This window comes from Panthera tigris, chromosome E2 (genome assembly GCF_018350195.1).
Source record: "Panthera tigris isolate Pti1 chromosome E2, P.tigris_Pti1_mat1.1, whole genome shotgun sequence".
Lineage (NCBI taxonomy): Eukaryota > Metazoa > Chordata > Mammalia > Carnivora > Felidae > Panthera > Panthera tigris.
In genome coordinates, this window is record NC_056674.1 from 20513650 (window position 1) to 20530111 (window position 16462).

General features: G+C 38.3%; 1 protein-coding gene and 1 long non-coding RNA gene across 5 annotated transcripts in view; one reads left to right on the forward strand and one right to left on the reverse strand.

The window, feature by feature from the left end:
• The window catches only part of DPY19L3 (dpy-19 like C-mannosyltransferase 3), a 77142-nt gene that overhangs the window by 20511 nt on the left and 40169 nt on the right, over window positions 1-16462 (reverse strand). For 2 of the 4 annotated variants that reach the window (XM_042970549.1, XM_042970547.1), the window contains exons 9-12: window positions 6252-6383; window positions 4771-4872; window positions 2953-3026; window positions 2626-2784 (exon numbers count right to left, since the gene is read on the reverse strand). In XM_042970549.1, coding sequence (XP_042826483.1) covers window positions 2626-2784; window positions 2953-3026; window positions 4771-4872; window positions 6252-6383 — 467 coding nt within the window. The remainder of the gene's footprint in view (window positions 1-2625; window positions 2785-2952; window positions 3027-4770; window positions 4873-6251; window positions 6384-16462) is intronic. The other 2 variants (XM_042970548.1, XM_042970550.1) reach the window with 2 other exon arrangements.
• Window positions 2663-4761, forward strand: LOC122234373. The gene is made up of 3 exons (XR_006212151.1): window positions 2663-2734; window positions 3255-3347; window positions 3923-4761. It is a non-coding gene; the product is annotated as an uncharacterized LOC122234373 (long non-coding RNA).

A 16462-nucleotide genomic window follows, 5' to 3' on the forward strand; every position in this document is an offset into this window, starting at 1 on the left:
AAATTACATTGTAAGGAAAAATTTAGAGTACTTCAACCCTTTATAAGAAAATAGAAAAAATAGTCTTCTGGAGTCAAAAAGATAAAGATATCTTTAAAGATATTGCATGAGTTGCTAGTATTTTGTAAGTTTTCATAAATAAGAAAAAATAAAAATGTGTCCATAAACTTGGAATTCAGTTCCTTTATGAACAAATGATCACATTTTAACCTATCAATACCTCATTACAGATGTCTGACGTGATTTTTTTTAAATCAAACATGGCTATGTTAAAATAATTACACCCATAATATTAACAATAATTCCTTATCACGTAACACCCACTTTGTATTCTATTTCCCACGTACTGCCATTGCTTTTTTCAGGTGGTTTCTTTGAATCAGGACCCTAAGCTTTCACACTGCATTTCATCAACGTCTCTTTAAGTTATCTCTCAGTCAAAACAAGGGTCCTCTGCTTTGAGGCTGTTTACTGGCTGAAAGAAATGTCATTTGTCCTGTAACTACTTCCACCTTCTGGATTTGGCTGATTTTCTCCTTGTGGTGGTGTTTAATACGTTTCTCTATGCCCACCCTGCTTATAAACTTATAATTAGATCTAGAGGTTAATTATTAGAGTCAGTTTTATTTTGGCAAGAATACTCCATGGGGGACCTGCTGTACTCTAAACTGGGTCACACCGGGGAGGCACATACTGTCGTCTCTGGTGGTCCCCACTTTAGAGATGCTGAGATGGACGAGTGGGTTCGGATGTCGTCCAGTGTGTTGTCAAGGGCATAAGGAAACAACAGGAAGTGCCATCAGTTTCAGATAAAAGCAATACCTTGTAAAGGCCCCACTTAGCCTTCATAAAATCCAACACACCTGGATACGTAGGAGGCTTCCATGTAACTAGAAAACTATTCTTCCCTAGAAATCCTTTCAACCACCCTAGATACGTATGAAAATTAAACTGGTATTCTAAGGTAATTTTCACCACTGGTAGTAATCTTTACTTAGGTGTCATATATTACAACCCAAACCCTGGCTTCTATGTTGCTACTAAAAGGTTGCTCCAGACAAGAACATATGTTCTCATTTTCCCCTGATACCTGAGAGAATTCTGCAACACCTCTCCCCATCTCCCTGGCCAAGCTGGAAAGCTCATATTAATCCCATGAATATAGAGCCCATGAGTTAATTCCTTTTCAGTCGTAGCCTTTACACCAACACAGATGTGTTGCGTGAACAGAATAGTATCATCCTTCCTAGTATTAAGATGGTGGAAATATTTTAAATACTTGGCATCGATAAAATATCCTTCAAATTACTTAGAAGTTCATCTTAAGATACCATTATTCTTAAATTACTTTAATTAGTGTAGTACTTTTCCTCTAATAAGGTTCTAATACCCCTACGTGGTAGATGAGGATGTTCTAAAACCTTACCCACAATCATACACCAAGTCAGCCTGCAGAGACGGCTCCTAGATTCACACTGAGCATGGCAGACATTTTCACAAAATACTGCAGGCCAACTCAACTTCCTGCTTTGCATGCAGTCTAGAGTCCTGCCGACACTTGGCGTGTCTGGAATAATATTAAATTACACTGTCTAGAATAATTTCCATCTATTTTCACAGGGATGGATTTTACCTTGGGCTAGAGATCAGGCTAAGAACACTTCTGAAAGATACTAAAATAGTTTATAGTCAATGAAGTATTTTCATGGTTCAATGTTGCTTCACTCTCTTAATAATCATAAAACATCTCAACTGATCTGGACTCATTTTAATGCCCTTCTCCAGCACAGCTCTCCGGTGGCTGCGAATCACAGCCCACCAGCACCTTAATTGGCAAGATAACTATGGAGAAAAAGGGCTTCCTTCTGAGCTTCATTAAGTTTTCACAAATGACAGCAGCTTCAATTTCTTACACTTAATTTTCTTTCAATTTAACACGGACAGTAAATGCAAAAGCCCTCCATCAGCCTTGCAGGTAGGTATTCCACACGTTTTTAAAAAGTCTTTATACTCCCTGGCTCTTTCTTTTAGCAGATTAGTAGACATGTTAAGTTTTTAGAAACAGCCAATTATTGCTGAAGACTTTGGTGGACTCCAACTTTACAAGCCCTTTAACAACATACAACAAAACAACAGTTAACTCTTGATACTTCATGAGAAATAAAAAAGGCAGCTAGACCAAGAAAGGCAGAAAAACAACAGGAAAACTAACAACGAGAACCAAAGAGAGACTATGAGTCATTAATAGTAATACGAGCTAATGACATATAAAATGCACAGAATGTTCCAGGCGTGAGGCACCATTCTAAGCACTGTATGTCATTTTAACTTATTTACTTCCCACAAACCCTGTAGAGTAAGTCCTCTGAGTATCCTGTGTCTATAGAAAGGGGCATACGGGAAGGGCTCAAAGGGGACAGTCTGCTCGGTACTGCCTTTTTGCTATGTCTTAGCTGGTCCATCGTTAATGACTGAGTGGAGTCCAATCTAAACTGGCTACGTCCCCCCTTTCAGCTGCACAATACCGCATCTGTGTCTGATAGATTGATTTTCAACGGAGCACTTTTTCGGCAACAGAGAGCAAGTTCGTTAAAGCACAGCATAGGCTTCCGAAACACGCCATACCTGAGATTATGGAAGGCGACTGCTAATGCTGCCATCACTGTGATGGACAGAACAAATATGTAAGCGTAAAAAAGGAGAGTATCTGAGAGCCTTCCAAATGTATTAAAAGGTAAGAGGCCAAATGCTTCTTCACAGAGATACAGATTTGCATCGAAATCTCTAGGGAACAAATGAAAAGGCAAAATATTAAATTCAAAACAAGAGAAGTAAACCACACATTTTTCCTCAAAATGAGCCTGGAATTAATAGTTCAAGGCACTATGAAGTTTGAAAGTCCCTGCTGATTTAATATAAAAAAGCAAACATAAATTTTAAATTCAGCCATACCTTGTTGCTCCAAACCCAAATTTTGCCTTCAGAAATTTAAATATGTGTTCGTCTGACTTCAGATTAAGAATTTTCTATCAGGGAGGGAGAAAATGAAAATTACTATTAGTGCCTTATGCATGATTTCCTGATAATTTCCCAATGAATACATACATCTGGTGTCCAGTTTCACAGGACTGCGTGTGTGTGTGCGTGCGTGCGTGTGTGTGTTTATAGCAAATGTTCTCAATAGTTGTCAGAAATGAGGAATTCTAACACAGTGACTTTTACACTCCTTCATCCCCCCCCCTTTTTATAAGCAGAATCACTTTTTTCAACCTTATAAAGAAGTTCAACACGTAAAATAGATAAAAGATGAGCTTCTTTGGTCTCAGGGAGGAGATGGCTGAAGCCAGGTGAGTACAATTTTTTTTTTTTTTTATCAGAAAACCAATAATTTGATGATCTGAGACCTCAAACAGGTATAGAGCCCACAGGGCCTCTCTGGCTTTGGGGTCTCTGTCTGGAGACACAATTGATAGAAGACTCATTCACACAATGACAACTGAAGGCTCAGTGGTGGCCCCCAGAGTGAACAAATACCAGCGCATATCATTAGTGATTAGGATTTTAATTCACATCATTTTATTTTTAACATACGCTTTACAAAAATCCATATAACATAAATCAGTCAAGAAATTCTATCAAAAGGAAAATGAAGACAGAAAAGAAAGTAAGATGAATCCAGAAGTGAGGTTAGTACATAAAATACATTTGCTAGAGATGAGCTGCAAATCTGGGCTTACACATTCTACTAGCAAATGCAGAGGGAGATAAAAGCACAGGTCATAAGATTAAAACAAACTAGTTGCTCAAAACAGATCCTAACACTCCTAAAACTGAGACTCGAGAGAAATTTTCCCCATGGGTACGGTAAAAACAGCAGGAGTCTCAAAGACAAATTTTTTCTAATTCCTCTCATTGTATGTAGCTGGCAAGACATCAAGTATGACTCAATAGATGGTATTCTTTGGGAAGTCAAGAATCAATGGTCCAGGCATGCAGCGCTCTACTGGCTTCACTCAGGCACGGATGACTAAATGTCTCGAGCGGGGGAATGGGTGAACTGCGTATCTTTCAGCCAATCTTTCGGAAACGCTGATTGCTCAGCTCAAGTAAGCTTTTGATAAGTACTGAACTGTGTGGGGTTTAAGAACTAGCGACAAGGACCTGGAGTGGAAGTGTTTAATGTGGCCGGATGAGTGAGAGTCTCTGAGAGTCAACAGACAGGAAGAGGGACTGCCAACGTACATGCGGATGTCTCCTGCCCTGAAACCAGCCTGCCAGGAGGGGCAAAATCGTTTCAATAAATCACTGTGGTTCCAACAGTAAAGCTAGTTTCTCTCTCTTCTTTTCTTTTGTTTTAAGTAATCTTCTATACCTACCGTGGGGCTCGAACTGACGACCCCGAGACCAAGAGTTGCACGCTTCACCAACTGAGACAGCCAGGCGCCCTGTTCATCTATCAACTTAACCCAGTGAAAATCATGTCATCTTTTTCTTTGTACCATAGTGCAAGAAAACGCTCTCTAAAAAGTAGAATTTTTTAAAATTAGAGAGACACTCGTTTAATGCCTTTAAAGTTGAGCTTTTAAAAAGTGTAGTGACTCAAAAAGTGAGTTCAAGTTAGAACATATTTAAAAAATGAGCAGAAATCAATGACTGAGATAGAGAATAACTGTTTCAGAAACAAAGTGAAAACTGAGCTTGTTAAAAGGAGAACTGGTCATTCTTTAGGTAACTTTAATTCATAAATTAAATGTCATTTTATTAACCTACCTTAATAATGTTGTTGAGAAAAAGTGTCAAGCATAAAACTGCAAATAAATGTAATAATAGTTTCCCCAGCCTATTAAGGAAGCTTCCAGTTTTCAGATTTTTCTAGAAATGAAAACAGCTGAGTCTTAATTCTTAAATTACTTCAGAGACATTTAAGATGAGATTACTTAAGGATTTAAAACATGAGATCATGCAACATACTGGGAAAATATGTGGAAAATATCACCTACTTTTCACGAGGTTATATACTGTCTTAATGCTTGTAAATGTCTAATATAAATGTAAATGAATCCCTTTATATAAAGCTTCATAATATCAGAAAACTGTCCTAGTCTTTTTTTTTTTTTTTTTTTTTAGACCTTTGCAACTGGAGTATGGAGTGTGCCAGAAGGTACTCAGGATACACTGACTGAACAAATCTTGTGGTCATTTAACCATTAATTCATGTATCACAGACGACACAGCAAATTAAAGACCTACCAGTATAATAAAAGATAAATTGTGCTCTTTATAATAGTTTTCTTATAACTGTCAGATTAACTTTACAGATCATCAAATATAATAATAACTAATAATTTTGAAGAATTAAATAGGCATGATGTTTATTTATAACTAAAGTTAGAAGGATGAATGAGAACTATTGTTTTAGATCATCAACTGAAGCCTTTTTTAAAAAAATCTTTGTGACAGCTTGTCCATGACAGGATATTTTCTTCCTAAAGCAGAAAGTAAAACAGCTTCTTGATATAAAAGTACTTATGAGAAATGTTTCTCATATGCTTATGAAAAAGAAAACAGGCCTTGTGACATTATGTGAAGAAAAACAAATTAAATCTCATGTAACTTTAAGAGATTTGAATTCTTTAATAAAACCAAAATATCAGGTCAATGTTTTCAAATGTGACACTCCAGGAATGTCCCCTTATTTCTGAATGTATGTATCTAGATTCTCAAAATTCTCAGAGTTAATCTAAATTCACTTAAAAATCAATACCACGATACGGAACGATGCGGTAGGGAGTAGTGTTACTGTGTCACCAATAATAAGGTATCCAGCAACTCGAAAGACACTGGGATGAACATATGTCCCCAAGTAACAGGTTCTTCTTACTCTTGAATTCACACACACCAGAAGTAAAAAAGTTTTTCTTCTTTGTTTCAGGTTTAAATCAATGGCATGCATTCAAATAAGCATCTCTGGCTAATCCCTGAACTGAGATTCCCATTCTCTAAGACAAAAGTAAATGTCAAAACAAGGGGTGGCACATCAGAAAGCTTGACAACAGAGATGCTACACCGTGCACATAAAAACAAACAAACAAACAAACAAAACCAAAAACCAAAACAAAAAATAATGGGTCCGGTGCTTTTCAGTGGGAATCTGGTCATAAATTTTCCTTTGTGTGCTGTATAAAAATAAGGCCCAAGCAACCACACAATTTAAAAAAGAGTTTGCTTAAAGGACAAAAATAATGTCCTACCTGAAGTTTTCTTGCAATTAATACTGAAAGATTAAAACTGATCAGCAATGATCCAAGAATCATAGAATTAAAAAACTGAAGAATGCACACCAAGAGCAAGCCTGTCATTTGTATGCCATACAGCCATGTCGCCTGCAACAAGCAAAGATTAGGTGGTTAAAGACTTGATCAGAAGCCTACCGCATGCTGGCACGTGGGCAACTAGCCGGCTGGATACATTTCAAGTTACAAATGAAGCAGAAAGCACACCTAGCTTCAAGCAATTCCATCTAAAAACCAAAATCATACACATACTGCTTATTTACCTTTTAATATACTGCATTTTAAACCTTGTAACATTAGTTAAAGAGGAAACAAACAGATAATATGAAGTGGAGGAAGCAGACAATGGCATAAACATATTCTGGAAATGGGCAAATGCAGTCCGCAATTTCCTTCTAAATTCTCTTACAGTTACTATGTACAGAATCTTCTGGTGTTCTCTTATTTCCGAATTTTCCACACTCCAGACTATCCTATTGCTTCCTTTTCTCTGTGTGTGCACCTGATTCCATCAGGCTGAAAAGCCCTCCTGGAGCAAGGCCTTCGACTTTCCACTTCGGGGGGTCTCTAGCAGGTGGCACAGCGCAGCAGTCAAGAACACGACTGGGGTCGGGGCGCCTGGGTGGCTCAGTGAGTTAAGCGTCTCACTTGCACTCAGGTTGTGATTTCGCAGTCGGCAGGTTCGAGCCCCACGTCGGGCTCTGTCCTGACAGCTCAGAGCCTGGAGCCTGCTTTGGATTCTGGGTCTGTCCCTCTCGCTCATGCTCTGTCTCCCTCTCAAAAATAAATAAACATTAAAAAAAAAAAAACAAAACCCACAACTGGGGTCAATAGCACCTGTGCTAGCTTGCGGATTCTGACATAAACCAGCTGTGTGACCTTCATGTGCTGGAACTGGTTCATGTGCAAAAGAGGGATGTTTACACCTTCCTCAGAGTTGCCGTGAGGCCTGGCGGAAGGACCGGATGTGGTACTGTTTTAAAATGCCTAGCACATGATGAGCACTCGCTAACGACAGCTCTCGGTGTATAAGAACTGTTGACAGGTGGATACTGAAAGAAGCAAAACTCCACCAACTTGAACACAGAAAATATGCCACAAAGAAAAACTGACAGCCTCTCATAACGAGTTGATACTTTCTCTCCTCTTTGAGATTGGACAATTCCATATTCATATCGGCATATGAAAAATCCCACTTTCATTGAGCAGCAAACCAGATTTCCCTCATAGCTTTGTTTTCTTAACTTCAAAGGAAACAAACCTATAACAAGCATTTAGAAGGCAACACCTGCAACGGTTCAGCGCTTTTGCTTGGTTGTTCACAGAAATGTGGATTTTAGGATTATAAAGGCACAATATTTCATTATAGGAGATTTAGGAAAACATAAAAAAAGAAACAATAATGGATAGAAAAGTGGGCTCTAAAATCAAAATCCAACATCATTACCTACAGAAATAATATTGATTTCATAGTGGTGGTAGGATATTTCATGTGGCATTTTCCTTATTTCACGTTATATTGTATCATTTTCTCACATCAATGACTGTTCTGTGAAAACTTAATTTTAAATGGTTACATAACATTCTACCATATGCCGTAATTTGTCTGCCAGTGGATCATTTGTTCCCAGCTTTTTATTATTGTTGAAGTTAATGTTATTACGAACATCCTTTTGAAAAAGTCCTCAAATCATTGTATCTGATTACACTCCTCCACCCTTATCTGCGAGGGATCTGTTCCAAGATCCCAGTGGGCTCCTGCCTAGTCGCGCCTGAAACCATGAAGGCGCCGAATGGATGGATACATAGTATGTTTTCTCCTGTACACGATGATAAAGTTTAACTTATGAATTAGGCACAGTAAGAGATTAACAACAGTAACTAATAATAAAATAAATAGAACCATTGTAACAATATACCGTACAAGATTTATGGGAATGTAGTCTCTCTCAAAATACCTTCTTATACTGCACTCACCCTTTTTCTTGTGATATGATAAAATGCCTACGTGATGAGATGAATGAAGTAAGGTGAGTGATGCAGGCATGTGACATTGAATCAGGCTACTACTGTCATTCTGGCTATAGGTCAGAGGTGGATTATCTGCTTCTCACCGTGGCTGACCTCACATAGCTGAAAACATGGATAAGGTGTGGGGGTGGGGAGGCTTCCGTAGCTCCTTAATTTGTTCATTGTTGTATAACTAGCATCTAAAACAACACCCACTAGGACAGTGACACTCAATAAATATTGGAGGGACAAATGAATGAATGCATTTCCTTAGGACAGATTCCTAAAAGTACAATTACTAGATAGCGAAGGAATAGTTATTCTTTTTTAATAGCTTTATTGAGATATAATTCACATGCCATAAAATTCACCTTTTTAAAGTGTACAATTCCTGACTTTTAGTATTAACAGTTGTGCAAACATCACCAAAATCTAATTTTAAGATATCCTCATCATCTCCCCAGTCCCCCCAAATTCCACAGCCATTAGCTGTAACTCCTTTTTTTTTTTTTTTGTAGGTCCTCACTCCTTATTTCCTTCCCATCATTCCTACCCAACACCAATGTACTTTCTGCCTCTAAGGATTGGCATATTTTGACATTCCATATAAGTGGAACCACACAATATTTGTTTTTGTGTGACTGGCTTCGTAGCACAGTGTTTTTTCAAGGTTCCTTCATGTTGTAGCATGTATCAGTGCTTCATTCTAAATTTTGACGGTTGAATAATATTCCATTGTACCACATTTTGTTTACCCCATTCATCAAGTGATGGGCATTTTGGTAGTTTCCACTTTCTGGCCATTCTGAATCACGCTGCTATGAACATTCATGTACAAATTTTTATGCAGATACAGGTTTTCATTGCTCTTGGGTATGTTACCTAGCAGTGGAATTGCTGATCGCGTGGCAACTCTACGTTTAACACGTGAGCCAGTGCTAAATTGTTTTCCAAAGAGGCTGCACCCTTCTATATATCCCTCCAGCAACGAGAGTTCTAACATCTTCACATCCTTGCCAACGCTTATCATCTGTCTTTGTTGTTGTTTTTAGATTTTAGCCATCTGAGTGGGGGTGAAAGTGTATCTTATTTTGGTTTTGACTTATTTCCCTAGTGAGTAATGATGCTGAGCATCTTTTCATGTGCTTACTGGGCATTTACATATCTTCTCAGATTGTCTATCCAATCTTTTGCCCGTATTTATTATTGAAAGAGCTGAAAGAGTTCTTTATATATCCTGGAAGTGCATTATCAGATAGAGGATTTGCAAATATTCTCTCCCATTTTGTGAGCTGTCTTTTCACTTTGATGATTTGTTTTGAAACACAAAAGTTTTTAAGTTTGATGAAGTCCAATTCACCCATGTTTTTCTTTTTTTTATTTTTTTTAACCTTTTTTATTTATTTTTTTTTTTGAGACAGGGAGAGACAGAGCATGAACGGGGGAGGGGCAGAGAGAGGGAGACACAGAATCTGAAACAGGCTCCAGGCTCTGAGCTGTCAGCACAGAGCCCGATGCGGGGCTTGAACTCACGGACCGCGAGATCATGACCTGAGCCGAAGTCGGCCGCTTAACCCATGTTTTTCTTTAGTCACTCATGCTTTTGGTGCTGATCCTTGTAAGAAGGCTTGGCCTACTCCAAAGTCATGAAGAATTTTTCCTGTCTTCTCTATGTTTTATAGCTTTAGCTCTTAAAGTAGGTCTTTGCTGTACTTTGAGTTAATTATTGTATATGGGGGGGGGGTTGGGGGGAGGGATCTGACTTAATTCTTTCACATGTGGATATCCAGTTATTCCAGCACCATTTGCTGAAAAGATTATTCTTTCTCCATAATTATCTTGGCTCCCTTGTTGAAAATCAATTGACTGTTTATTTTTGGTGAAGACTTATTTCTGGTCTTTCAATTTTATTCCACTGATTTATGTCTGTCCTCCTACCAGTATCACACTGTCTCAATTGCTGTAGCTTGAAAATAAGTTCTGAAATTGGAAAGTGTGAGTCTCCCAACTCTATTCCTCTTTTTCATGGCTGCTTCAACTATTCTGGGTCCCTTGGGTTTTCCCATGAATTTTAAGATTGGCTTGTCAATTTCTGCCAAAAAAAAAAAAAATCACCTGGGATTCTGAGAGAAATTGTGTTGAATGTGTACATCAATTTAGGAGTACTGTCATTTTAAAAATAGTAAGGCTTCCAATCCATAAACATGGGTATCCTTCTAACTTATGTTGGTCTTTAAAACTTTCAATGTTTTGTAGTTTGCAGTGTAGAAGAAAGTTTGCAATTCTTTTGTTCAAGTTATATCAAAGTATTTTATTCTTTTTGCTGCTTTTCCTTCTAGGAAGTATTTGTATTTTTTGCTCTCTTTCCTACTGGAGTGCAAATATTTTTCTCATTATCCTCTTTAAGGATAACAAATCACTCATGAATACATTTAAAAAAAATAAAACAATTTTTTGTTTGCCTTTTTGAGTTATGGTGTTTTCTGGTGTTGCCAGTTTTTGGGTCAAATAGGCATACTTCTAGAAAAAAGAACAGTTTGTGTTACAACAAGGTTGTATGGTTTTATAAATGTAATGACATTCAAGGTTCGTAAGAAACATTGCTAGTGAGCCGCCACAATGTAACGTTGAGTAGTATTGCATATTAGAAAGTCCTAAATTATCAGTGGTAGATCTGATGTTTGTTCTCAGATTTTATTAGTCCAGTAGAGTTTAGAAACGAGGTAGCAGTAATATATTCTTTCTATGTAGAGTAACTGGAATTTTCTTCAGTGGGTCCTGCTCCTGCTCTCTATAATCATTTAAAAAAATTTTTTTTTAATGTTTATTTTTGAGACAGACAGAGCATGAGTGGGGGAGAGGCAGAGAGAGAGACACACACAGAAGCAGGCTCCAGGCTCTGAGCTGTAAGCACAGAGCCTGACGCAGGACTAGAACTCACGAACTGCGAGATCGTGACCTGAGCTGAAGTCAGACACTTAACTGACTGAGCCACCCAGGTGCCCCTCTCCATAATCATTTTGAATTAGCCATGGTTAACATTTGTGTAACATTCATAAAATACCAGGCAGTTTTGTTCTAAATGACTCAAGTATATCAACTCGCTCAAACCTAGGTGGTCCGGTTCCAGAATCTGTGCTCTTAACTAACTATGCTCTAATACAGGCTAGAACAGAGACTCAAACTTTGGTATCAAAATGAGTTGAGATTGAGTTTCTAATGCTCCAGGCCATTATGAGGTCTGGCTAGAGGTTTGTAATTTTGCTTTTGAAAGAACTAGCTTTTAAGATTTTATTTTTTTTAAATAATCTCTACACCTAGCGTGGGGCCTGAACCCACAACCCCAAGATTCAGAGTTGCATACTACACCAACTGAGCCAGCCAGGCACCCCAAGAACTAGCTTTTTATTTCACTGATTTTCTCTATTGCTTTTATGTTTCAATTTCACTGATTTCTGCTTTTATTATTTTCTTCCTTTTGCTTGTCTCGGGTTTATTTTGCTCTTCTTTTTCTTTTTTTTTTTTTTTTTTTGATTTTTTTTTTTTTTTAACGTTTATTTATTTTTGAGACAGAGAGAGACAGAGCATGAACAGGGGAGGGGCGGAGAGAGAGGGAGACACAGAATCTGAAACAGGCTCCAGGCTCTGAGCTGTCAGCACAGAGCCCGACGCGGGGCTCGAACTCACGGACCGTGAGATCATGACCTGAGCCAAAGTCGGACGCTCAACCAACCAAGCCACCCAGGCGCCCCGATTCTTTTTCTAATTTCTTAAGGTGGGAGCTTAGGTTACTGATTTCAGATGTTTTCTCTTTCCTAAGGTGATACATTTCTCTTTATTGCTGCTTTAGCTGTATCCTACAAGGTTTGATATGACAAGGTTGCCTTTTGTCACTGAGTTCAGTGTCATCTCAAGGCTTTGAGACCATAGATATTGACGTTCTTTGACCTATAGGTTATTTAGAAGTGTGTTGTTTAGTTTCTAAGTATTAGAATTTTTTTTTTAACCTTTCTGTACTGATTTCTAGTTTGACTCTATTGATTCAATCCATTGGCTCTTCTGCTGTTATTGGGTGTGGTGTTCTATAAATGTTGATTACATCCTGTTCCTTGATGGTGTTAGGTACTATATCCTTAATGATTTTCTGTTTTATCAGTTGTTGAAAGAGGGGTGTTGAGGTCCTCAACTTATTTGTGGATTTGTCTAGTTCTCCTTTCGGCTGCCAGTTTTTGCTTCACATATTTTGTAGCTCTACTGTTCAGTGCACACATATTTAGGATTGCTATGTCTTCTTGGTAGCTTAACCCTTTTGTTATAATAACCCTTTTGTCCTGGTAATTTTCTCTGCTCTGACACCTACTTTATCTCATATTAATATAGCTACTACTACTTTCTTTTGATTCATGTTTGCATAGTGTTATCTTTCCCAATTTCTTTTACTTTCAATCTTCTTAATGTTGTGTTTGAAATAAGTTCTTGTGCTTCTTTAACCCACTCTACCGATCTCTGTCTTTAAGTAGTTGTAGTTACATCGTTTATCTTGAATGCAATTATTGATTTGTTAGGTCGTACCTGTTATTTTGTTTTCTGTTTGCTCACTGTTTTTCATCTGTTTTCTTTTTCTTACCTTCCTGTTGGTTACTTGAACATTCTTAGAATTCCATTTTTATTTATTTATAGTATTTTTGAATTTATCTTTTTGTACAGATTTTTTAATGGTCGTTCTGGGTTATTACATTATACATTCATAACTTACCACAGTCTACTGGTGTGGCTATTTTACCAGTTTGAATCAAGTATAGAAACTTTACTTAAATCCCTTTTTTCTTCCCATTTATAACACAATTATCTTAGATACTTCCTCTACATACAATGAGAACCACATTCAACATTATAATTTTTGCTTCAGCCATCAAACATACATTAGAAAACTCAAGAGGAGATGGCAAGTCTGTTTCATTTATTAATAGTTTTACTCTTTTGCCTTTTCTTTGTTCCTGATGTCCCAACATTTCTTCTTTATCGTTTCCTGTTTCAAGAACTTCTTTTAGCCATTTTTTAGGGTAGTTCCATGAGCAACAAACTCTTTTCCTTCATCTGAGAATGTTTTCATTTCTCCTCCTTCTGTGAAGGATATTTTTGCTGGGCATAGGATTCTGGGTTAACCATTCTTTTCTTTCAGCACCATTGTTTCTGATGAGAAACCTGCTGTCACTCAACTTAGTTTTCCCCTTTGGATAAGTATTGTTTTTCTCTGCTTTTAAGATTTCTTATTTATTTTTTATTTAATGTTATTTTATCTTATTTTATTTATTTATTTATTTATTTATTTATTTATTTTTATTTTTTTAAAGTAAGCTTCATGCCCAGTGTGGAACCCAATGCCGGGCTTGAACTAATGACTCTGAGATCAAGACCTGAGCTGAGACCAAGAGTTGGATGCTTAACTGACTCTGCCACTCAGGCACCCCTCTTTATCTTTAGTCTTCAGAAGTTTGATTGTTATGTGTCTTGGCATGTATTTGTTTGGGTTTATCCTATTTGACATTAGCTCAGCTTCTTGATTCTGTAAGTTTCCATCTTTTGTGAAATTTGGGAAATTCTCAAACACCTTCAAAAAGTACTTTTTCAAATACTTTTTTTCAGTCTTACACTCGATCTCTCCTTTGGGGATTCTGATTAGAAGAATATTAGAGGTTTTGTTATAGTCCCACAGGAACCTGAGGCTGCTCTTTTTTTTTTTCCCACTCTATTTTCTCTTGTTCAAATTAGGTAATTTCTAACCTGTTCTATCTTCAAGTTCACTGGTTCTTTCTTCTTAAAAAAAATTTTTTTTAATGTTTATTTATTTTTAAGAGACAGAGATAGACAGAGCATGAGCAGGGGAGGGGCAGAGAGAGAGACACACACAGAATCTGAAGTAGGCTTTAGGCTCTGAGCTGTCAGCACAGAACCTGATGTGGGGCTCGAATCCACGAGCTAGGAGATCATGAACTGAGCCGAAGTCGGGCGCTTAACCAACTGAGCCACCCAAGTGCCCCTCATTGGTTCTTTCTTCTGACCACTCCATTTTGCTGTTGGGCCCATCTACTGAGTTTTTAAATTTTCATTACTGGAGTTTTTCCGCAAAAAAATTTCTTATATGCTCCTTATTTGTATCTTCTGTATGTTGCGAGTTTATATTTTTAATTTGTTTCAAGTGTTTGTATGTGCTCAATGAAAATTTTTTATAATGGCTGCTTTAAATTCCTCGTAAGATAATCCAACTTCTGTGTGTTGGTGTTGAGATCTGGTAATTGTTTCTTTTCACTCAAGAGAGATTTTCCCAGTTCTTAGTATAAGAAGTGATCTTCAATTGCACTGTATTATGTTACTGGACTCTGGATCTTATTTAAGTTTCTGTATCAGGAGGCGTCCTCTGTGCCATGCCAGTCGGGGAAGAAGGATGCAGTCTCATTATTTCCAGATGGGGTTAGATCTAGGTTTTCCACTTGGCCTCTGTTGACTTTTGGGAGACAGGGGAGAGGGGTGTCTCATGGCTGGGAGATGATGAAACTTTAGGCTCCCTACAAGGCTTCTGCTGATACCATCCTGGCTGGGAAGGGAAGGGACGCCTCCACACTGCTCCTCACATGGCCCTTCGCTGACACTGTTGGGGGTCGGGGGGAGGGTGAAGGGAGCGAAGGAGGTTTGTTACTTTAAAAAAAAAATGTTTTTTTCACGTTTATATATGTGAGAGAGAGAGAGAGAGTGGGAGCACAAGTTGGGGAGGAACAGAGATAGAAGGAGAGAGAGAGAATCCCAAGCAGTCTCTGCACTGTCAGCACAGAGCTTGATGTGGAGCTTAGACTCACAAATGGTGAGATCATGACCTGAACAGAAATCAAGAGTCATAGACGTCCAACCGACCGAGCCACCCAGGTGCCCCAAGGCTTATGGTGGTTAAAACTCTGGCTTCCCTGTTGGTCTTTTCCGACACCATCCTGTCAGGGAGAGGAAGGGATATGTCACTACTACTGGATGAGGGGAAGGGATATCTCACTAACCACTGGATGTGGCCCTCACTGACGCTTCTGGGAGACAGTGAAAGCGCTGCCTCCCCAATAGATTTCTTCTGACATAGCCCCAGCAGGAAGTGAGGACTATCTTGTTACAGCTGGGCGAGGGCGGAAGTCCAGCTTCCCCACTGAACTTCTGCCGACGGAGGTGGGAGTGAAGCTTTTTCCGTGGTGTTTAGCTAAGTACACAATCAATGTCTAAAGGTTTTCTATCTTGCTAGAGATATCCCGCCTCCCCTTTTCTGGTCCTTTGGCTTATCTTGGGACTTCTGATTGAGTCCATTGGGGTTTCCTGGTTGCTGACTTTTCCAGCACCTACTCTGGGATACATGAGGCAAAAGGAAAATCCAAGGACCCCACTGCCACGTTCTTCTTCCAGTCGCCGGGGCTCTAAGCAGCCTGCTTTCTTTTCTTCGCCCCTTGAAATCTTCTCATGTTTCTTTTATATATATTGTCCAGTTGTACTTAGTGGGAGGAATAGAGGGGAGTGCATTTACTCCATCTTGTCTGGAACCACATGGAGTCCTTTAAAATTTCTTCTTAGGTAGTGATCATGAATGCGTCTTGTTGTTTTCACAATGGGTTAATAAAACTTTATCAGCCTCCGTATTCTTGGGCTTTAATATAATAAAAGTATATGCTTTATAATACCATCTACTGTTCTGCTCTATAGTTTCAAAGCCTATACACATACCTAAGTGAAACTTGAGCTTTTGATGGTTAGAGAGTTTCTTTCTTTCCATCGACCATGAAAAGATGACACACACTGAAGAGGCTACTCTTTCTTGTCACCACATCAGGCTCTGAATCTGCATTACCTTTTTCTCTCCCAACTATTCTGACTCTCCCATTTGGCATGATTAGAGATCAGTGATTCCAATTTATAAAGACACTGAAGCTGCAAGAAGTTAAACCACTTGCCGAAATTTAAAAAGCTAGTTATTTTCATACTTGATAAAAGCAGCTTGGTTTTGCAACTCAGGATTCTTTCCTTACTAAGCTGCCCCTCCTTAAATTTTCATACTTACAATGACCACCACTAACATTGACACAGTTTCAATGACAAAAGTTTAGCAAAGTTTAGAACCAAATAAGACATAA